The 22,840-nt window shown below is 38.1% G+C and overlaps 1 protein-coding gene across 2 annotated transcripts in view; it reads left to right on the top strand.

Annotated features, from left to right (window-relative positions):
* ANKRD12 (ankyrin repeat domain 12) overlaps positions 1-21,055 on the top strand; it is a 69,309-nt gene extending 48,254 nt beyond the window's left edge. For both annotated transcript variants that reach the window (XM_069853844.1, XM_069853845.1), the window contains 5 exons: positions 1,518-6,214; positions 14,935-15,033; positions 16,643-16,786; positions 19,364-19,459; positions 19,769-21,055. In XM_069853844.1, the coding sequence (XP_069709945.1) occupies positions 1,518-6,214; positions 14,935-15,033; positions 16,643-16,786; positions 19,364-19,459; positions 19,769-19,954 (5,222 nt within the window). In that variant the 3' untranslated portion in view covers positions 19,955-21,055. The remainder of the gene's footprint in view (positions 1-1,517; positions 6,215-14,934; positions 15,034-16,642; positions 16,787-19,363; positions 19,460-19,768) is intronic.
* The last annotated feature ends 1,785 nt before the right edge of the window (positions 21,056-22,840 follow it).

Genomic DNA, 22,840 nt, shown 5'->3' with positions numbered 1-22,840 from the left:
CAGAGTCTCCTTCCAACATCAGCCATTCTGGGATTCTGTGAAAATTACATGAGGGAGAGCATTGTGTCACATGATTGTTAAAGTCTGTTTCTTTTTCCCTGACAATACACAAAACAAAACTAAACCAAGATATATTAAAAAAATCATATATAAAAATCATATATCATGTATAAAAAGCTGGTAGCACGTAATATGTTCTGGGAGAGACAGATTGTATAGAAGATAATAGGGACTTCTGGGATCTTTTTTATTGATACTGTGCGGTTGACTACAACGTAGCCAAAAAAGCCTGCAAGGTTTTTGTCTTAACCATGGCGTACTGACAGTTTGATCCACAGGATCCCCGTGGAATTGGGGGGGAATTTTGCAGCAGAACATTTTTTTTTCCTCATTCAAACATTTAATGCATTGAAACTGCTTCATTGCTTTCCTTACACTATTATTTCAAACTCGTTACTTTTTATTTAGTATGTAAAATCTCTAGTCCACGGTACTGAATATTGCAATACTCAGTGCTTTTTAAAAGGCAAATTGATAGAGTCAGCTGAAGAGGCTTATCTTGGGACCTTATTTTGAGAGAATGATACATCCAGAAATACTTCTTAAAGATTTTTGAGTTCTAGGTTTTCATGTGATCAGGTAGTGATAATGCTCCACATGTTTCCTAAAATTTAATTTTAGGAACAGTTGACAGGTTTATAGTTTGGACTTGTAAGTCCAAGACATGGAGCACAACATAACTTGTTCCATGCTCTGCACTCGTATAGCAGAGAGCAGTTGCAGTGAATTATAGCATAGTCTACTTCAGGCTGTCCGTATCAGGTGCATCAGGATTCGTGATGGAATTTCTGTAGATGAGCAGCATTTTATCTCTTAAGAAGAGAAGCTGATCTGCTCTTGAAACGTGACTAAATAGTTCATGCAGAGGAACATAATTTAGTAGTTAGCATGAGAGTTGATGAGTTCCTAGAGGAAGGAGTCATCATAATAGGATCTCCTTGAGAAAGAGTCAGGTTATGCAGGAATGACGCACAATAGATGAGGTTTACAAAATTTAAAGTGCATTTATTAGATTGGGGTATAAATGCTCATAAATAGTTTTACAGACTTGAGTGACACCTGTAAAGTGTGAGGACCACTTTGTTTTTAAAAGAATACAAAAGGTCATGAAAAGCTTAATTTTAATGAGAAGAATTTTTCACGAAAAGGGTCATTGGGCACTGGAACAGGCTGCCCAGGGAGGTGGTTGAGTCACCATCCCTGGAGACATTTAAAAGATGGGTGGATGAGGTGCTGACAGACATGGTTTAGTGGTTGATAGGAGTGGTTGGACTCGATGATCCTGGGGGTTTTTTCCAGCCTAGTGATTCTGTGATTTATAGTGTGGTTTGAGTGTTTTTCTCTTTTTTTTTTTTTTAATTTGCGTAGCAGTATGACCGCTGAACTGTTTTGTCCTGAACTAATGTGTGAAGAATGTCCCATCAGTATTCAACTGATTTTTGTTTTTCTTACTCTAGATTCTGAAGAAGCTCCATCTATAAATCCTTCCAGTGTAGAGGGGAATGTTGATTCAGAAGCAGAAAAGGACTCTGTAGCCAACAACAGCAAACAAACAGTCCCTAGTAAGGCACCACTTCCACCTGCTCTTGATGAGTATGAGTTTAAAGATGATGATGATGATGAAATGAAAAAAATGATTGATGACAGACACGTTCTTAGAAAAGACTTAAGGAAAGAGGATGAGACTGAAGTTGAAAAGAACAGCTTATTTGTGAAACAAGAAAAAGTTGTTTTTTCAAAATCATTTAAAAGCAAAAAGCAGAAACCATCTAGAGTTCTGTATTCGAGTTCTGAAAGTTCAGATGAAGAAATGCTTCAGGACAAGAAGATAGTCTCTTCTTGCTCTATTTCAGAGACATCAAATTCTGATGTAAGAGTGAAGAAAGAATATATGGTTACAAATGAACACAAGCAAAAAGGCAAAGTTAAAAGGAAAGTAAAAAATCAGAGCAAAAATAAAGAGAATCAAGAACTAAAGCAAGAAAAGGAAAATGCTAGAGTAACAAATATAGCTACTTCTGGGTTAGATTCTTTAGATAAAACTAGAGAGGAAGAAACCTTTAAGAAGGCTTTCACCCCAAAGGATGATTCTTCTTTGCATTTATTTCATATCCCTGCTGGCAAATCTCCAAAGCATCCTTGTGGATTAAGTGAAAAGCAATCAACACCGTTGAAGCAAGAAAATGCCAAAACTTGCTTATCACCCGGAGGTTCTGAAATAACATTGCAGTCCGAATTAGTTCGGTATGATCACAGCACTGATTCTGAATATGTAGTCGAAAGTTCTAGTGGCAAATCTTGCAAGCACAAAGAAAAGAGTAAACATCATCAGAAAGATTTCCACTTAGAATTTGGTGAAAAATCTAGTCCTAAAATTAAAGAGGAAGATAATAGCTCAACATTTGAGAATTCAGAGTATACTCTGAAAAAAATTGACAAGACAGGGAAAACACTTAAAAAGCATAAATTAAGGCACAAAGAAAGAGAAAAGGAAAAGCACAAAAAGGAACAAGAAGGGGAAAAGGAAAAACATAAGCATAAAGACAGTGCTAAAGAAGTTCCAAGAAGTATTGAGTTTGACAGGGAGTTTTGGAAAGAGAACTTTTTCAAAAGTGATGAAAGTGAAGATATGTTGTTAAATATAGAACATGAATCTCTTTCTTCAGAAAGAAAATCAAAGCTAGAAAAAGCTGTAGCAAAAGACGATAAGTTAGTTAAGGAGAAGCAGTTCCAGAAAGAGAGAAATGCTAAAGAGGAGAGAGAGAAAGAGAAGAGCAAAAAGGAAAATGAGAAGTTTCTCAAGGATGAAAAAATAAAAGATATAAAAGAAGAAAAAGAAATTATGCTTGCAGATAAAGATATTGAATTGTTCTGCTTTGGTGTTAAAGATGAAGGAGCCAGCGTGCGTTTAATAGAAACAGATACTGAAAAGCAGGAAAAGAATTTAAAGGAAAATAAAGAAAAGACTGAAAAGCGAACCTCAGCCAAAGAAAAAGATGTTGAAAAAATAGAAAGAAAAAGCGGAGAAAAAGATAAAAGGGTAAAACATGAATACAAGACAGAGAAAGAAAAAGCAGAAGTAAATGAAAATACAGAGAAAGTAAAGGAAAAGTCAAATTTTCAGCAAGCAGAAAGATGCCATAAGGAAAACGATAAAATTAAAAGCACAAGTGCTCTTAAAAAACTTGATGACAAAGAAAGAAATAAAGAAAAATCTGATAAGAAGCATGATAAAGACAAGTCTGATAAAGAGAGACATTGGGCTGAAAGCAAAGAAAAACATTGTTCTGAAAGAAAAGTCAAACAGCCTGAAAAAGAACCTGAATATAGTAAATCAGAAAAAAATAGAATTAAAGACAAAGAAAAGGAACTTGAAAAAAAAGACAAATCCAAAGACAAGGAGATCTCAACAGTAGCAAACTCAAAACACGTGCAAGAAGAAAGGAGATGCAGTATTACTGAAAGTAATAAAACGGTGCATGACAAAGTCTCGTCTTTGAAAGAAAAAGCAAAAGATGATTTATTGAAAACTCCAGATGGTAGAGAGAAGGATAAAAAAGATAAAGATATAGACCGATACAAAGAGAGAGACAAGCATAAAGATAAACTGCATCAAAGTAGTCTACTTAAACTGAAAATCGAACATGAGAAACTTAAGCCTAAACCAGCTCCTGCACCAAAGGATGCGCGACCTAAAGAAAAAAGATTAGTCAATGACGACTTAATGCAGACTAGTTTTGAAAGAATGCTTAGCCTTAAAGATCTGGAAATAGAGCAGTGGCATAGAAAACATAAAGAAAAAATAAAACAGAAAGAGAAGGAGCGTTTAAGAAACCGCACTTGTTTAGAACTTAAGATGAAAGAAAAAACAAAACATTCCTTAGCTGAAGTAAAAAGCAAAGAACTGATTCGTTCAAAGAGCTCAGAGTTGCCAGATGTTTGTATGAAGGAAAAACAGCACAAAGATGCTGCAAGTGGCAGATCGCTATCAGTAGATACGAGAAGTGTCAATGTTATAAAGCCTTCGTTGGTTTTGGATAATGTAAATAGATCCCCCAAATCAGAAAGTGAAAAGACAGGACTAAGCTCTAGGTCAGTGTCCATGGTTTCAGTTGCAAGCTCTGAAGATTCTTGCCATGCCACAGTAACTACTCCAAGGCCCGTGATTGAATATGACTCAGACTTTATGCTTGAAGGTTCCGATTCTCAAATGTCTTTTTCACAATCACCATTTTTGGCAAGTGCCAAATCACCAGCCCTTGTTGAAAGAGAGACCGATGGTCTTGCCAACTTGCCAGATCGCATTAAATCACCTTTTGCAAACAGGCTTCCACCAATGTACATCAGATCAGCATCTGTTGAAGATGTTAAGCTGGTTTTAAGTGAGTGTAGACCTGTTGTAGAGGTTCGAAGATGCAGCATGCCTGCTGCTGTTTCTGAACACAGCAAACAGCCTCGAATATCAGAAGAAAATAATCAGAACACTCTGCCATCAGCACAGACTTACGCTAGCACTTCTCCTAAACCAGAACTACCATGTAGCATGCTTGAAAGAGATTTTCAAAGTAGTATGTCTGGTTTGCAGGCAAATTTTACATCATCTCCAACTGGAGCTGTTAGCAATAAGCAGGCAACAACAGGTACAAGTACCATTAAAAATATTGTTCAGATGAGCCCTTCAGAAGACTATAATATACATTCAGAGCCATGTAGTCAAAGTGGTGTGGCTCAGCAAACCACACCATGGGATGTGCCTTTTGACAGACCTAATTCATTAAACAATGAGTTTAATAGCTTGGGTTATGGTGTATCAGAGCAAGATGTTAACAGTGTTGTAGCAATGCATAATTCTGAAAATAGGACATTAAAAGAGCCTCAAGTATCTGAATTTTTGCCTCAGCATGCTGAAATCAAGGGAAATTACAGTTCTCAAGAATCTGCATCAGTTTTGCCTTCACATTCGCCTTGTTCTTTGCCTATCCAGTCACTGCCAGATGTGTCTAAACACATTTCTTTACCAGACATTAGCAGTCGAGATTTATCATTTGTACATCAACAAAATCTTGTTCAAATTACAACTTCTACTTTTGATACAGATGCAGATGCTACTAGTACCAGAGAGATGGAAAATGCTTTCTTCCCTTCAAATATGAAGAAGGCCGATGCACCTATTGCTGTATATTCTGAGAGCTCTGCAAAAGATATTTTGCGGGTCTGTGAAAGGGTGAATGATTTACCTATGGTGCCATTAGAAAAAGATACATCTGAAAGTGACAGCAGTTCACAATTAAATGTAAATTTGTATGCATTCAATAAACTTGTTTGCAAGAATGCTCAGAGTGAAGTGGATAGTAACACAGCAGATGTTTCAGATATTAGAAATGAAAAAGGCCAACAAGAGAAGTTCATTTCAGTTCATGTTGATAGTAAAGCCAATGTTGACCTCTGTGAACTGAGTTCAGGAGTGTCAAAGGGAATTATGAATGAATCAGCTAATAAAAGACCCTGTACTGCGGACAGAGAAAATGTGTTGACCAACGATCCACCACAGTACTCCTCTTTATCTAACTTGGAAAATAGTTCACAACAGGTTACACAGGAAGAGGTGCATAAATACAGCCACATAGTTAAACTGGAAGAAGAAATTGCTGAGGACCAGAAGGTGGAACATCAAGAAGTGCCTCAAAGAATTACGAGGAACAGAGCAAATATGCTTGCTAATCAGGGTAAGCAGAATCCTGTTGGCTGCACACAAACATCAGAAAAAGAGTCTGAATCATCAGCATCTATGAAAGCAAGGATTAGATTAACTGAAGAGGATGATGCTCAGGTGCATCATCCACGTAAAAGAAAAGTGTCCCGTGTGCCTCAGCCTGTGCAAGTGAACCCTTCTTTACTGCAAGCTAAGGAGAAGACGCAGCAGTCACTGGCAGCTATTGTTGATTCTTTGAAACTGGAAGAGATTCAGCCATACAATTCTGAGAGAGCAAACCCCTACTTTGAATATTTGCACATAAGAAAAAAAATAGAAGAGAAACGTAAATTACTGTGCAGTGTTATCCCTCAGGCACCTCAATATTATGATGAATATGTGACCTTCAATGGCTCATACCTACTGGATGGCAATCCCTTGAGCAAGATATGCATCCCAACTGTAAGTAACGTGGTCTTTAAATGTATAGTACAATGAAAGGCATGGTTTGGGTTTATTTTTGTAGTTTTCGTGTTCTTCCTAACCTGCTTCTGAATATATGTGCTGAAAATAATAAGTTGACATATTACTGGTCAGTGTTAATTTGACATGTCACATTTAAAAGCCCTGTTCAGTGGAAATACAAACAGTGGATTCACAGTCATTATGAGATAAACCATCATGTATGACACCTGCAAAAGGCACAAAAATATTATTTTTCAAATTATTTACTACTGTAAATCTTACATTTTCGAAAGTGAAGTCGGTTGTTGAGAGCTTCTCCAAATCTCTGCTGGCAATAATTTGGTTAAAAATTATTATCCAGCTCTTTTGATTTGGAGGGGGCTGGATGTGCAGTGCTTCAAAATATTAAGTCCCTCACTAAATGTTTTAAGTAGGAGAGTGCCTGCTAGCTATCTCAGTTTCTCCTTAATACTTTCAAGAGTAGCTCTGCTGTGGCTCTTGTAATCCATCAAGTTAGTGTTCTGGATTTTATTTAATAATGCAAAGTTCTTTTCATTTTCACTGAAGAACATCCATAGTTCAGGGACACTCTTTCAGTTCTTAGCTCTCCGTAGTTCTGACATGGGCATATTCCCAAGGACAGCTGTGAAGAAGGTCTGTGCAATGCAAAACACAATTGGCTCAAGTGCAGTTAATATTACTGTTTGCTATGGGGGTGCCCCTCAAGGTGTCTCATAGCAACACAGTCACTGCTGGTCTCTGTTTTGAAATCACCATAATCATAGTACCACTTGAATTGCACTTCCTTTCTTTGCTGCTTGGCACATGTGACTCTATGCTTATTGTTCCATGTGGAGGGGCAGGGGAGACCTGAAATGTTGTGCATGGAGGGTTTTCTGAAGTGCTTTTACTCTAGGGAGTAGAAGGAGATTTTCTGTTTTTTCACCTATTATCTGATCCACTTATGCTGCTCTAATCCTAAGGTAAAACATATTAGGTTAAACTTATTTGAATGGTTTAAGTTAATGCACATAATAGCTGAAATAGGCTGAAACAAGGCAGCTGACAGAGTAGCCTGGAAATGTCAAAATCCAGTAGTATTTGATTGTATACCCATTACTGAAGATGTGCAAGTTAGGAAAAGTCTGAGGTTAGGAGGAATGGGGAGAATATATTAATGCTTCAATGGCAAAAATGCCTGCCACCCTGAACTGTTTGTGTATGTGAAATCTCATGCACAAGCCAAGCATCCGGTCTTCAGCCTCTGTATTTTTGAATGAACTGGTTATTATGTCGATTCATTTAGGATAACTTGCCCCTACTTGAGTTGTTGCCTTAAATTTCTCCAGTGGAGTTGAAGATTCTTTTGATTAATCAATGAACACAAATTTAATATATAAAAGTAAATTTTTAAATGTTTGCTTCATTCCGGGGGAGTCACAATCCCCGTGTAAGCTGTATCAGTTTTCCACTACGACCCTTATGTCTGCCCAAAAGAATTAATACATGTATCCTCTGATGTTGAGTTCTCTCTTATTTACTGGTGACCATAGTTCTTTGAAATTAGTAGATCAGTTAGAGTCTGAAGAAAGACGTGGGTAAGATGACCTTTTTACTTTGTTCCCTAAGTGAACTAGGATGTATGGTAAGATTTGCTCTGATTTACTAGGTTGGCAGCCATCCCTAGTCTAGAAATCCTTCTCAGTAGCTGTTGCAGTTTCTATTATACATCGTTATCGCCAGAAGCAGAGATTATATTTTCTATATAGCAGCTGCTAGTCAAGTACATACTGTTTCCAAGCTACATCTTACTGCTTTGGCATCACACTTCAATGCTTAATTTGGGATAAGCAGCAAGTGGAGATGTGTGGCATATATTTTCCCCTTCTACTTGTATCTTCTACTTGGGCAATAGCATTAATTTCCCTTTCATAAATGGCAATGTGCGTAGGCAGTAAGAAAGGGAGGGTTATTGACTTAGTATTAAAGTATTGCCTGTCTCTTGCTGTTAATAGTGGGGAGTCTGCAGTTTGTTAAAATTAATCTAGGCAGTGGATAACTTTGTTTCAGAAAATACCAGAGATGAATGCGTGCTCCCTGTTTTTGTGACTTTTGTTAATACATACTTGAAGGACTACAGTAACTGACTTTTATCTCATTTAGATTTCTGCGTTGCTTTCCTACACATATATGCTCTGGTGATACCAATGTTTTAAGCTGTTACTTGTTTTGTATATGCTTTCATGGTACTGTTAGTCTTCTACAGTTGCAGAAAGAACAGGTGCAGCTTTTTATTCCAGGTTGTTAGGAGAAAAAGGGAAGAAAACAAATGCCAAGAAGCCAAAATAAATGATTAGGAAATGGGTGTTTATTTCCATTAAGAGTAAATAGTAAGAAAGCAGGATGAGCTTTAATCTAAATAGGGAGATATTTTAAGCATTTTAGTTTTGTTTGTCTGAAAAACAATGTACAACACAGCTAAATGTTTTGTTTAATAGTAATTTGTGTAAATACACAATTTTGATAAAATCTCTCATGTTTCTTTAAAGAAAAAAGATACCGTTAAAATAAATTATTAGTAGTTCAGATTTAACTTCTCTGCAGAACTTGCATGTATACAGTTCTATAATTTTAGTTTTTCGCTGTTAAAACCCACAATCATAATAGTTCCTGTTACGAATACAATAAAAAGGGGCATTGCTAAACCAGAGAATATTTCGTGCTCAGAAATGTTTGTTTGTATATTGTACGCATTGTCCAACAATGTGAAAATAAGGGTTATACTCAGTCTCTCTGAGATAATAATAATACATTAATCATATGTATGTGTTGTTATGCATACAATGTGTCATTTAATATGAAAGTGAAATATTACCTTTCTGTTAGTATTGTTTTTAAAATTTTTCCTTTGATGGGTCTTTAATGATTCTCTGTTAACCTGATTTTTGCCTCATTAATTTACATAGGCTGCAGGAAAGTAGTTACTCTTTCTTAAATTATTCCTGTATTTTAGAAATCACTGTGTGAAGGTGTCTGTGAAGACAATATATTTAGCTCTGACACTCTGAGATTCAGAATAGTTTGTGTAACGTGCTGTTCTCTGCATTGAAATTTTAAGATGCACTATAGTTTATCTGATGAACTTCAAACATCCTGTAGGTGGGAACCAGGCAATGGTGCACTTGATTTCCACACCCATGTTTATATACTGTAATTTATAACGCATATCACCTAAGGCTGTCGGGAGAGCCACGTATGAATTGTGGCTTTGCTTTCACCAATGCAAATACAAAACATAAGGCAGGCAGACATCAGGTCAGTTCAAAACAGAAGAAAACAAATCTAAATCTTCTAGCACAGTAATTTTAAATTGTACTTAGCTATGTTGCCTTTCAGATTGCTACATCAGTATGTTCTATGGGGTTCAGTCATCTTTATCTGTACTGCCTCCTGAGAAGAGATACCAAGATGATTTATTTCCAGCTTCTGATGGCTATCTAGCAAATATATTTCTGGTAAAAAGAATTCTGTTCAGTCTCTCTGGCATTGCTGTAGAACATTAAGTGGTAAAAGCTTTTATTAGTTGTGTTAGCAGAAACTTGCTTCATAAATGCATGAAATATTACAGCAATAGCGTGGACCAGTTGATCTAGTTGGCACGAGTGAGGGGAAATAGATAGGGATGTGTGAAAGTAATGGTGGAAATGCTGTGTATGTGTGAGTCTGAGTTAGCTTAAGTGTTGCTCTTTTTTGTAATGGGCACAAGTGAGAACTGAAGATGATAGAGTGAAGAGTTTGGGATCTTGTTGTAGTTGTTACAAAGGATGCAAGGCAAGCAAGAAGCTTTATTAATTTATATTCATGTGTTGGAGGTAGTAAGGGTATGTCTAGAACCTTTTGTATTACCGAACCAAGCAGTCTTGACAGGCTGCTTTCTAGTGATGTGGAGGAAAGACGTGAAAGGTTGAGATCTGTCTGGCTTTTCTGGGTGGTTTCTCAGGCTGGGATTAGAGAACACCCAAGAAGACATGACCTCTTTTTTCCCTTTCACCTGTATGGAGTCTGGGCCCTTAAGAAACTAATTATAAAACTTCAGTGACACAAGAAACTGAGGTCACCATATCCCTGTGGTGTTTTGTTTCATGCTCTATTCTTGCAAATCCAACATATGTGTTCGTATTTTCCCTAAACGTCTCTTACGGTCTCTTTCCCAACAGTCTGTTTCACTAGAAAATCCCACAGGCTCCTCTGGCTGATCTTGCCTGGCAACCTTTGACTTCACTTCTCTTTGAGACTAGGAAGTTTTTATTCCCTTTGCCTAAAATCCAGTTCTGGTTCACAAGCTGAGGTTTCCAGTAGATGCTGAGAGACTACGCAGATCATGTTTGCAGACTTCATGGATCCAAGGCTCTTTCCAAAAAAAAGAGGAGACAAAGTCATAATTTCATAAATCAATGTAAACAAACTCAGTATTGAGCTTTATGTTTCGGCAGATAATATAAGACTGCCGGGAGTGAGGCTTTTATAAACATGATCTCTGGAGTAGCTGCTGCACAGAATTGTAGAATGGTTTGGGTTGGAAGGGACCTTAGAGATCACCCAGTTCCAAGCCGGCTGCCATGGGCAGGGACACTTCCCACCAGCCCAGGCTGCCCAAGGCCCCATCCAACGTGGCCTTGGACACCTCCAGGGATGGGGCAGCCACAGCTTCCCTGGGCAACTTGTGCCACTGGCTCACCACTCTCATGGTGAAGAAATTCCTCCTTATGTCTAGTCTAAATCTGCCCCTCTCAGTTTATACCCGTCGCCGCTAGTCATATCACCACAGGTCTTTGTAAACAGTCCCTCCCCAGCTTTCCTGCAGCCCTGAACTTCAGGTACTGGAAGGTCACTCTTAAGATCTCCTCGGAGCCCTCTCTGGGCTGAACAACCCCAACTCTCTCAGCCTGTTCTCGTACGGGAGGCGCTCCAGCCCTCTGATCACCCTTGTAGCCCTCCTCTGAACTCGTTCCAACAGTTCCATATCCTTCTTACGTTGAGGATCCCAGGACTGGACACAGTACTGCAGATGAGGTCTCCCACGAGAGGCACAGCGGGGCAGGATCCCCTCCCTGGGCGCGGGGCTCTGTGCGGCCGCGGCCGCCTGCGGGCTGGGAGCGCTCCCTGCCGGCTGGCGCCGAGGCCCCTCCCGGCTCCGCTGGGCGCCGCCTGCTGCCCGGGGGCGGCGGTGCAGCCGCTCGGCGGGGCGGGGTCTCGCGTGGAGCTTCTGGGGTCCGGGAGGCGTTTGAGGAAAGCTGCGGTGTAACAGCGGGGAAACGGGCGGAGGTGGAATCATAGAATAGTTTGGGTTGGAACGGACCTTAAAGACCATCCAGGTCCAGCCCCCCTGCCACGGGCAGGGACACCTCCCACCAGCCCAGGCTGCCCAAGGCCCCATCCAACGTGGCCTTGAACACCTCCAGGGACGGGGCAGCCACAGCTTCCCGGGGCAACCTGTGCCAGTGCCTCATCACCCTCAGCGTGAAGAATTTCTTCCTTATCGCTAGTCTGAATCTGCCTGTCTCCAGTTTATACCCGTTGCCCCTAGTCCTGTCAGCACAGGTGTTTGTAAACAGTCCCTCTCCAGCTTTCTTGTACCTTCTCCAGGTGCTGGAGCCCTCCTCGGGACCCGTTCTCTTCTGCGTTCAAATAGAAATCCACACAAGTTCACTGTCTGGATAACTGAGTCCTTGCCAGTAATTTTCTATGATGTTGATTCTTATTTCTGTTGCAAAATTAAATGCACTATAAATTTAAAGGAATAACGTGAAATTGTTCAAGTGATACAGATGCTCGCTGGCTCTGAAGTTTTTATTTCTGGATAGCTCAGCTACATAAAGTCAAAGGATATGTACAGGCAGATTGTTTATCTTGCTCCTTGTGCTGTGTGCTTCTCTATTAACAAAAGCACTGAGATTTCTGAGAGATCTTTTCAGGTTTAGTAAAATTCATTAAATACAGGCCTGGTGTTACTACAAGTGTCTTATTTTAGTGAAAGACTATTTTCTGTTAACGAAAGCACTGACATTTTTGAGAGATATTTTTGGGATTTAGTAAAATTAATTAAATACAAGTTTGGTATTACTGTAAATGTCTTATTTTATTGAAAGACTATGACAGTACTGTTGGATTGTGCCCTAGATGCAAAGTTGCCAGGCAAAACTAGACTGTAGTATATCTGAAGGCGGACATAAACCTGCTGAAATCTATTGTGATTGAGACAGATTGTTTAAGTAGGTGTCATGGTTTGGGTATTGTTGTGTGTGTTTGGTTTTGATATTGATGACTTACACAAATTGACACATGCCATAGGTGTTATTCAGTGGTTTGGGAGCCAAACTGTTTTTATTTAAAGAAGTGAAGTGTATCTTGCTTAATAGTTTGAAACGTGAAGGAGTTGAATGTCATTTTATACCAAATAATAATTTAAGGAATAAGAGGGTTGTCACTGGCAGCGCAGGGTCTAGCTGGAGGGCTGTGCCCAGTGGTGTTCCCCTGGGGTCGGTGCTCAGCCTGATCTTGTTCAACATGTTTATCGGTTACCTGGATGAGGGAACCGAGTGTACCCTCAGCGAGTTTGCTGATGATACCAAACTGGAGGGAGTAGCTGATAACACGGTAAGGCTGTGCTGCCATTCTGTGAGGTCTGGACAGGCTGGAAAGTTGGGCAGAGAGGAACCTAATGAAGTTCGGCAAAGGCAAGCGTGGGGTTCTGTACCTCGGGAAGAGTAACCTCCTGCACCCATACAGGTTAGGGTTTTGACTGTCTGGGAAGAGCCCTGCAGAGAAGGACCTGGGAGTCCTGGTAGACAATAGTTGATGATTGAATAGCCAGCAATGTGCTCTCATGGCCAAGAAGGCCAGTGGTATCCTGGGGTGCGTGAAGAAGAGCATAACAAGGAGGAGCACGGGAGGTTGTCCTGTCCCTCTCTCTGTGCTAGTGAGGCCGCATCTGGAGTAGTGTGTCCAGTTCTGGACTCCCTAGTTCAAGAAAAACGAGGAATTAACTACTGGAGAGTCCAGCGGAGGGCCATGAAGATGATTAGGGGATTGAAGCATCTCTCTTATGAGAAGAGGCTGAGTGAGCTCAATCTGTTTAGCCTGGAAAAGAGAAGACTGAGGGGGGAGATCTTATCAGTGCTTATAAATATCTAAGGGACAGGTGTCAAGAGGACGGGGCCAGACTCTTCTCAGTGATGCCCAGCAACAGGACGAGGAGCAACAGGTACAAAATGGAACACAGGAAGCTCCACCTGATCATGAGGTGCAACCTACTCTAGGTGAACCTGCTCTAGCAGGGGGGGTTGGACCACCTGATCTCCAGAGGTCCTTCCAAACCTCTACCATTCTGTGATTCTGTGAATGAACCACCATTAGTTATTCAAAATGCTCTTTAATTCCAAAAACATTGGCTAACTTCCAGTTGGGGAAAAAAATTGTCCTGAAATATTTTTCCAAGATAACAGTAATTGAGGAGCTTTTAGTAGATAAATCACTTTGTTACTGGAGTGTATAGGTATATGATTGATAATAGTAATGCAACGCGCCCATATTTTCGTAATGGATAAATTATTTCTTGAGTTGCAGCATCCATATTATTAAATAGGATTATTTATGTCGATGTGTTTGGTATAAGGCAGAGTATAATACCTGTAGGTATGTATTTCAGCTGTGGTTTCTGAGTATTACTGGTAATAAGCAGTATTTCATTTAGTTTTGATGAGTCTTTCCAAAGCAATATCAATGCTGTTATATCTACCAGTTGTTAAATACCATTCTGAACTGTCAGAACTTGTACGGAGAAAAGTAAACTTTGGGTGGAGTCTTAAAACTCCCAAGATGTTTATTAGTTACTTCTCAAGAAACATCTGATTTCTGCATTTGCCATGAGGGCTCCAAGTGCCTTCGCAGTGTTTGTCACACAGCTCAGTCAGAACAGTAATACTGGCTATTTACTATGATTGACTAAAAATGTAAAATGTTTAGAGTATAATCAATCAATAACACTGGTGATCGCTCACTCAAGTTATTTGATTTCTTTTTTTATATATATATAATTTTTTTTAGGCATAAACTTTTTAAAAAATTATTTGAATGATTGACAAGAGGAAACACTTTTCAAGCCGCTACCTGGGCCTGTAGTGTACTTGTGCTTGCCTGTGTTCTGTGTGATTGTAAGATTAGAAATATGGTTGGTTACCTTTTGTGTCATAACAGATGCCAGTGACACTGCATAGATCTACGAAGTGACTTATTTTTTTAGCAATATTTTTCTTTTTCTTACTTTGCTGTTATATGTGGCCAGGCAGTTTCAACTTCTCGGTACAAGCAGTTGTGCCTTAAAGAGTCTTTAACATTGAAAACAAGTTGTATTTTTACTGTCTTCTAATGTACAGCCCTTTTAAAGAGCAGCTATAGCATGCTGACAATGACTGGTTTAAAGCACTAAATGGTTTGAAACGCCATTTCAGTCAGGTTCATTAACTTTATGGTAAAGCATTCTTAAAACTTTTATTGCAAATGGATTTAAGTCATATAGTTAACAGAATGTACAGGACATGTTTTCCTTGCTTGTGTTTAGTTGGTTTTTTTTAAGTAAATGTTCAAATCATACAGGCAATGTTAAACATATGTTAAATACATATTTACTATACTGTTTATAATTATTTTTTCCAAAGATTACACCACCTCCCTCACTGTCGGACCCACTTAAGGAGCTATTTAAACAGCAGGAGGTTGTAAGGATGAAACTGCGTTTACAGCACAGTATTGAAAGGGTAAGACTAAAGTAATTTGGTTTGTTTGTTTTTTTTATTTCCCAGCTTCAAGCTTCATGGGTTTTTCTTTTTCAACGGATAGACTATAATTTGCTCAATTTAACAATGCTTTAGAAGTAATCTGCCTTCTATCCAAATTTTTGAATTGGAGAAACCTGTAAATACAAAAAAAAAAATGTCTTGGACAACGGTTAGCAGAATTCTTAAGTCAGTAAGACAGCAGCTTTTTCCTGTTAATTGTTCGAAGATGTGGCCCATATTTTTTCCCAGGGACAGTGGGAAGAAAGCTAGAGACTCTATTTTTTTAAGCTAATTTAAGTTGTAGACTTCAGAACCCCATTGACTGAGTTAAAAGCAAGAATAATTGTATAAGATACATGTGGCTTCAAGACCAAAACATTACTTGCAGTGTTCTGCTTGCAGAAACTGCCTGAAATTATGTTAGAACTGTATCTTGTAGGCTTCACTGAATTTGAACACAGAAATTGAGAAAATATTCCTGGTTTAGGAGTATTCTTTATTTTTAGGTTGCCCAGACCTTTTTCCTTGGCAGCCCAGATTTAGATATCTTTTCGGTATTTTGAGCCAGATTGCTTTTGGACACAGGCAGGATCCCCTTCTAATATATCTTAAGGATTTCCACACGTTTATACAAGCTATTGGCTCATTAAAACCTGGTGTCGTATTTTTTTCTTATTAGGTTTATTTCAGTGTGGCTTAACAAACTGGTTGATGGAGGAGGGGCTTTATTTTAATTTGGTATCTAAGCATAAAGCTAGGTATAAAATAACAAGCACAAAGAATGTAAACATGGTTCAAGTTCTTACTGAAAAGAAATTAGTTGTAACCAAAGGGAAGATGTTGCTTTTTCTGTTTTCCAAACTTTTTATAATCCAAATTATTTTCTTTTGATAAAAATCACAGCTGTTCTCTTGCAGAGTAGTAAACACTCATATACGCTTTTATGTCTTATAGTATTAAGCATTACTTTAGTTACTGTGCTCAAACAGACTGTTCTTCAAAGAAAATCCACTTTATACAGCTATGAGTCAAGTTTGGCCAAGTGAGCTTGTCTCCATTGAGGAAAGGATCAATTGTATATCCATCTGTGGATTTATAGAGCTTCTGCATGTTGTTTAAATTAAAAAAAATTAGTTAAAAAACCCCAAATTATCCTGAAAATTCTATTTCTGCTTCAGTTTATTTGGCCATTGTGCTGAATAAATGTGTGACAAAAATCTTAATAGTGGAGACTCACAAACCTATATCCCAACCCCATGTTCCTCATACCTTTAATCTTTCACCTCTTTCATTAACTAGAACTTGCCTCAGTAGTGCTAAGTGGAAAATCTGGGCATGACATTCAGCCAGCAGTGGTGGTAAAGGGGAAGGTGTTTTCAGTTCTGATAGTCGGGTAACACTGTTTGCATCATTAAATTGGCATTTTGTATTTGATTAGATGAACAACCGTTCCTCCCTCCACCAGCTCACTTTTCACACTGTTCAAAAGTGTGAGCCTTAAAAAGAAATGTTTAAACGAATGGACATTTTTGTGAATCAAACTGAAATGTTTAATTTACCAAATGTGTATTTATTCTTATTCAATTAGGAAAAGCTGATTGTTTCTAATGAACAAGAAGTTCTACGTGTTCATTATCGAGCAGCAAGAACGCTAGCTAATCAAACACTACCATTCAGTGCCTGCACTGTTCTGCTGGATGCCGAGGTTTATAATGTGCCTCTGGATGCTCAGGTAAAGAGATCTGAAGCACAGGCAAAAAGTTCTTTCTAGGCCAACTCTAAAGGAGTGTTTGGAGACAAATGTGTTCTGAAATTGTCATTAATATCTCTAGAACTGAGATTTTGCACATTATATACTGTCACTTTTATTAGGCTTCACTTGGGTATACAATAACAAGTGGATAAGGGTATATGTATACTTGTTTTCTGTTCTGTACCATGTCTGGTTTTCTTTCATCTCTGGAAATTTTAAGAAGGATAAAATGAGAACATTACTCTTCTGATTTTTATTTAAAAAATTAAAAATTGAGTCATAAAAAGAACATATTTTGGAAGCTTACAAATACAGCTGAAAGAAAAAAAAAAACATATCAGAATATAAGATCTTTTTTGTCACTAGTCCAGCAAAGTGAAGTGCAGCCGTATGTGAAGTGATGAGATTGGTTTGTGAAATTAGGAAATGTTTTGTAGAGAAAGTCACATAATGCTTTTCTCCTCTCTGCAATGCAGTCATCCGAAACGTTCTGTGAAAAACAGGTGACCAACAGTGGAATGTAGAACTCTACCATATGAAATGATCTTTTCAAAATCATCTCAGGCTCCATTTTATTTACGTCTTCACTGTTGGTATTTAGCTCCTGATTAATATATAAAAGGAGCAGAATACTTTATACTTTGCGTATGGACTATGATTTGCTGCAGCTGTATCTCTACGAGAATATAATTTCACAGCGTCAGCATTTTGTGAGCAGGTCTAACTAACAAAGATGGAAACTGCATTCAGAACCTGTTCCAGTGGCTGTGAGGTGCACATAATGCAAGGAAAAAAAATTATGGATGTACTAAAAGGGTCGATGCATTGGATGCTGGGCATTTCTAACATATGTGGAATTCAGCTTTCGTCCTGAAGTCCTTTTTAGAATTAGTGCAGCATCCAGTGTTTCCTCAGTCTGTTATTACATTAGATTTGGATTTAGAGGCTCTAAGCTATTTAGAAATTTGAGCTATATCTGAATTATGCATATAACTGCATTTTTATAATTGACGTTTTACAGTTGATTTTAAATAAGCTGATTCTATATTTGAATTCTGTGAAACAAAAGGAGTCTTTATTGGGGGAGAAGTTGTTGTGTTTGGGTTTTCCACACCCCAGCCCCCACTAAGTATTGAAGCTTTTTTTGATCATCTATATAATAACAATAATAGTAGTAAATTATGTCTCCTTCCCCCTCACTACCTCATCAGCTTTGTGTTTCAGTCTGCGGTAATTTTTCTTTCAACATCATAATACTGCACATGAAGTTCAGCAAAATATTAAATGTATTTTTTAATTATCATTTAAATGAATGTTTTAAACTTCCAACTTGATGTATTGATTGTGATTTGCTTCATGGGAAGAATGTTGATGCATGAGAAACCATTCCCTTGTACTGCATCTCGCCACTTTCTTTTCATTCCACTAGCAGCTCTTAAAAATGAAGAACCATTTCCAATGAAATTTTTCTTGTACTTGAACAAATAGCTGGGAAAGATTACTAAGCAAACATCTGGTTTATTTTGCAGCAGAATGACCACCTCAGAACTGTTTTTATGGGATTTCTGAGTCTTTGGAGGCTTGCATTTACAGCTGCATATGTTGGCTTGAGGACTGTACTTCATAGAATCATATGGGGCAAACCAGTTTCTGGTGGACAGACTGTTAGCTGGTCACAGCTCACCTAAATGCCTGCAGCTCAGGGTTACAAGATCAGTGGTTTTGAGGGCTCTTTCTAGAACCAACCTGTTCAGCTGTCCTTGATATGTGAAATCTCAGCAGTTTTCTAGAGATTTCAATATTTACAGGTGTTTTTCCTGTTCTTCCCATTGCTGCAATGTACAAATTCCTATGGTGTCTTTTTTCCTACCAAAGTAACAGCAGGTCGTTCTATTTAGTGATTACTTCAATTTAATTTCTAAGTAATAATCTGGATTTAGGGCCATCTATAGAGTATCTGGTTTCTCACAATGGGCAGATGTGATGTTCCAAATTCTTATTAAATAGCATTTTTTTTAAAATTATTTCATTGAGCAGGACACAAGACATGCCTGCTTACTTTTTTAATCTCATCCTGGGGATTTTGATGGTAAAAATATGTTTCTATTATTACCTTTGAATACCTGTGCAGCCAGTTAAGTCAGGCTGCTTACGTTTTCCTTTATTAATGTTTTTGCTTTGCTCTGAGAGAATATTAATTTAATTTGTTACTGAATTTTAAACAAAAAGGTAATGATTGTTTGGAAGGATCTGCCTTGTACGATTAAGACTTTAAGGCATAAATATTTAAGCCTCCTACTCTAAATTTCAAAAATACAATACAGTAAATAGCTTGAGGGAATCTGAAAATGTCCGATTTTAGTGAGCAACTGGCTCACAGTGAAAGCAGTGGTCAACATTTATACTCGTATATACCTCAATACTTTGACTCGGAGTTTATTTTTCCATCTGAAGCATTCTTTACAAAGGTCCCACAAAGTAGGCTTTATGTTTTAAATTATGTCTAAGACTGAATTACCAAATAACTTACAGTTTGAATAAAATTATGTTTTGTAGGCTGATGACAGCAAAGCATCAGTGAGGGATCGATTTAATGCAAGACAGTTTATGTCATGGTTACAGGACGTTGATGATAAATTCGACAAATTAAAGGTACGGTTCCTTGTCTTTCCACTTAAAAAAAAAAAAATCTATGAATGTCACTATGAAGATGAGATGAATAAGCAGTAGATCTATATGCAATACCATAGGCTATTGTAGAAGTTTTAAGGGCAACATTAAGGAGGGCCTAGGTGTATAAAACGCTAACTTCTGTTGCTATGTACTGTTATCTGCAAATTTCTAAATGCATAATGGGGAAGGTATTACCACCAGAGAGGCTCCTAGATGCTTTCTCTGTTTTCAAGCTTGTTGCAATATTTTTTCAAATATTGAAATAACTTCTTTCTCGATTTTAAATAGACGTGCCTTTTAATGAGGCAGCAGCATGAAGCAGCAGCTCTGAATGCGGTACAGAGACTGGAGTGGCAGCTTAAACTACAAGAACTTGATCCTGCTACATACAAATCTATCAGCATTTATGAAATTCAGGAGTTTTATGTTCCTCTTGTTGATGTTAATGATGATTTTGAATTGACGCCAATATGACAACTAGCATCTTCCGACTCACCCTTTCCCTTGGACAGCTAGAGACTGAGGTGCAGGGATGCACAAGAGTTTTGGGGTTTTTTTAAGACAGAGGACTTAATTCTGTGGAACATTACCTTTCTCAATAATTCAGGTGTTCCTTCAGAGAAGTGTGGCACAGGCTCTTGTTCAAACACAGAAGATGGATGCTGATGTTAAAGTCAGTTTCCCAGTAAATGCCATTATCTGTATTTTAGAATTGCCTGTAGCTTTAGAGCTTATTTCTGGAAAAGATGACAAAACACAGTGAGTTAACAGCGCTGGAAGCTGTTAATAACTAAAACAGCCACCAAAAAACAAATGCAACTTAAAATCTGCTATAAAGCTTTGTATTATGAAACTTCAGTAACAGCTGAACTCCCACAGAAGAATGATAAAAAAAGGCCTGTGGAAGAAAATGTAAGACTTGGAGGAAAATAGTCTATTAATCTTATTGTATTTTGTAAATTGCTGTACAGTTTTCTTTTTGGAAAAAAAGATGTAATATTGTCATCATTTTTTGAATAATTTATTTTATACATATTGTGCAAATGTAAATAATCTTGTAATTAATGTTCAAACCTGTATAAAATAGATATTTTAACTGTAAAACTGTTTTTGTCTAATGTTTTATTGGACCAAAGTTGTAGTTTTTATTAAGTGTTGTGTGTTCCTGGCTGGCAGGTTTTTTGTATGGCATGTGTTTGATTTAGCGGCTTGTTTCATCACCATAACTGTAAAAGAATTGAAACTGAACTGTATTGCATGCTTCACAGAACTCTTAACTCCTTTACTTCAACAACTGATACCTAAACAGTTGTAATAGTTACAAAATCATATTTCATACTAGTCTGTTGTTGTTATGCCATACTTGTTACTTACTATACTGAAAATATTTTTGTGTAAAACAGAAACAACCTTTTGCTCTTATATGGTGGTCTCGTAATAGAGCCTATTTTTTCCAACAAAATGCCTTTGAATGAAAATTCTTAAATTGTATATTGTCTATTTTAATATTAATCTATGGAAGGATATGTAAATAGTTGTAAATACAATGTTTAATAAATTTTATTGGTCATGTTATTAGTTGGAATTTCTTAATATTGTAGCACTTGCTAGATCAAATCTTAGCATTCCTGGAACATGTAAGGAAGCTCAATGAAACTAAAAATCCTCCCATATTGTGAAATTTAACACTGTTTTCTATTCTTGGTACTGTTAATGAGCAGACAGTTAATTATTTATTAGTAGGAGGTTACAGATATTCATGAAAAAGATTTGTTACTCTCTAGTCCATAAATTATTCAAGAATGCTTGGGATCTGATGTCTGTGAAATTACTTCTGAAACAAATGGGACGTAGGCAAGAGACCTGGTCACCTGGAAAAGAGATTTAAAGTACTTGGTTTGAACTGATTTTTAATTACTGCTTGTGAACTGTTCTGGAGTACTCATTCTTTGTGCTTTTATGCCCAGGGTGCCTTCCTGTGGTGAAAAGCCACACAGTCTTTGAACAAGAGACTGCATGGACAGTAGGCGCCTTCCCACTTGCACATTACTGCTAGTTCCAGTCAAGAATAAAGTGATACTAACTCAGGCACAGTAAAACCAAGTAACATGTAGTTCCTGCCCTGTGACTTTTTTTTTCACTTTTAATTGGTTAGGGACCTGTGGAAGAAGTTCTTCCTGCTTTTATATATCTTCCTGTCAGTGCTTGGAATTGAATGTGTATTGAGGAAAATCCAAATGTGATATTCCTCTAAAACTAAAATATTCTTCCGAAAGTAACAGTAGAATTCTAAAGTAATATAGATTTCTGTATTATCTGCATTAAAAGACAGAAAAAAATATAGATAGGACTGCAAGCTGTTAACAACTAGTAATTGGGTACGAGTTTACTTCCATCAGATACTTGGAGTAATAAAAACTAACTCACATATCTGGAAGTGGGAGAAACTACTTTTTTAAGTATAGGACATGAATAATTAAATGTCATACAGCACAGAAGAGGTTATGTGTGTTGCACAAGTGTTGGCTGTGCTAGGCAAGAAGCAAGTGGCAAGAGTATTGGGGGATGGAAGAGAAAACAGGGCAGATTTTTAGCTGAAACTTGGTGCAGTTGCAGAGCAACTCAGTGTGTGCTCAGGGGGAAAAAGGGTATTGGAGCCTGCCAGAGCACCAGCTGTGGCCCAGGCGAGGGAGCGGGATGGCACGGGGGTGCTGTGGTTCTGCACCCAGCATGGCAGCAGGAACAGCCCCATGGGGGTTCGCAGGGCTGGGAGGAGAGGGTGGGTTCAATGGTGTTTGCTGTAAAACAAAGTTTCCCCCCAAAAGCATCAGCAGAAACATCTTGTGAAGAATTGAAAAATATTTGGCAGTATCCTATCTTTTAAGGAAATATGAAGACAGATGTTGCTTACGTTTAGCCTCTAGTTTTGTTACAAAAAGATTATTTCCTGTTACTGCGGCGTATGAAACAAATTTTTGGTCTTTTCAATTGTAACTGCTTAGTAAAAATGTAGTTGCTCAAAGGAAGAGGACTGTCCAAATATTCCTGATCCTTTAGACGCAGCCTGCTGTGGATTTGTCCCAGCAAGGTGGTATGAGTTGGGAAGGGAGAAGAGTTGAGAGTAAATACAGTAGTGACTTGGGGAGGTGGGCATACTTCCCTCGCCAGGGTCTAGCTGTCTCCTGGGAAGCCCAAAGGCTGCTCTGGGTTTCTGAGTTTCTAGCAGCTTAGTCATGGGTGTTTCTTCAATGTTGAGTTGCTGGAGTGTCCAGAGGAAGACAACAAAGCTGGTGAATGGTCTGGAGAACAAGTCTTATGAGGAGCAACTGAGGGAACTGGGATTATTTAGCCTGGAGAAGA

This window comes from Phaenicophaeus curvirostris, chromosome 3, assembly GCF_032191515.1.
Source record: "Phaenicophaeus curvirostris isolate KB17595 chromosome 3, BPBGC_Pcur_1.0, whole genome shotgun sequence".
NCBI classification, from domain to species: Eukaryota; Metazoa; Chordata; class Aves; order Cuculiformes; family Cuculidae; genus Phaenicophaeus; species Phaenicophaeus curvirostris.
Note: the sequence above shows the minus strand (reverse complement) of the source record. Positions and strands in the feature narration are given on the sequence as shown.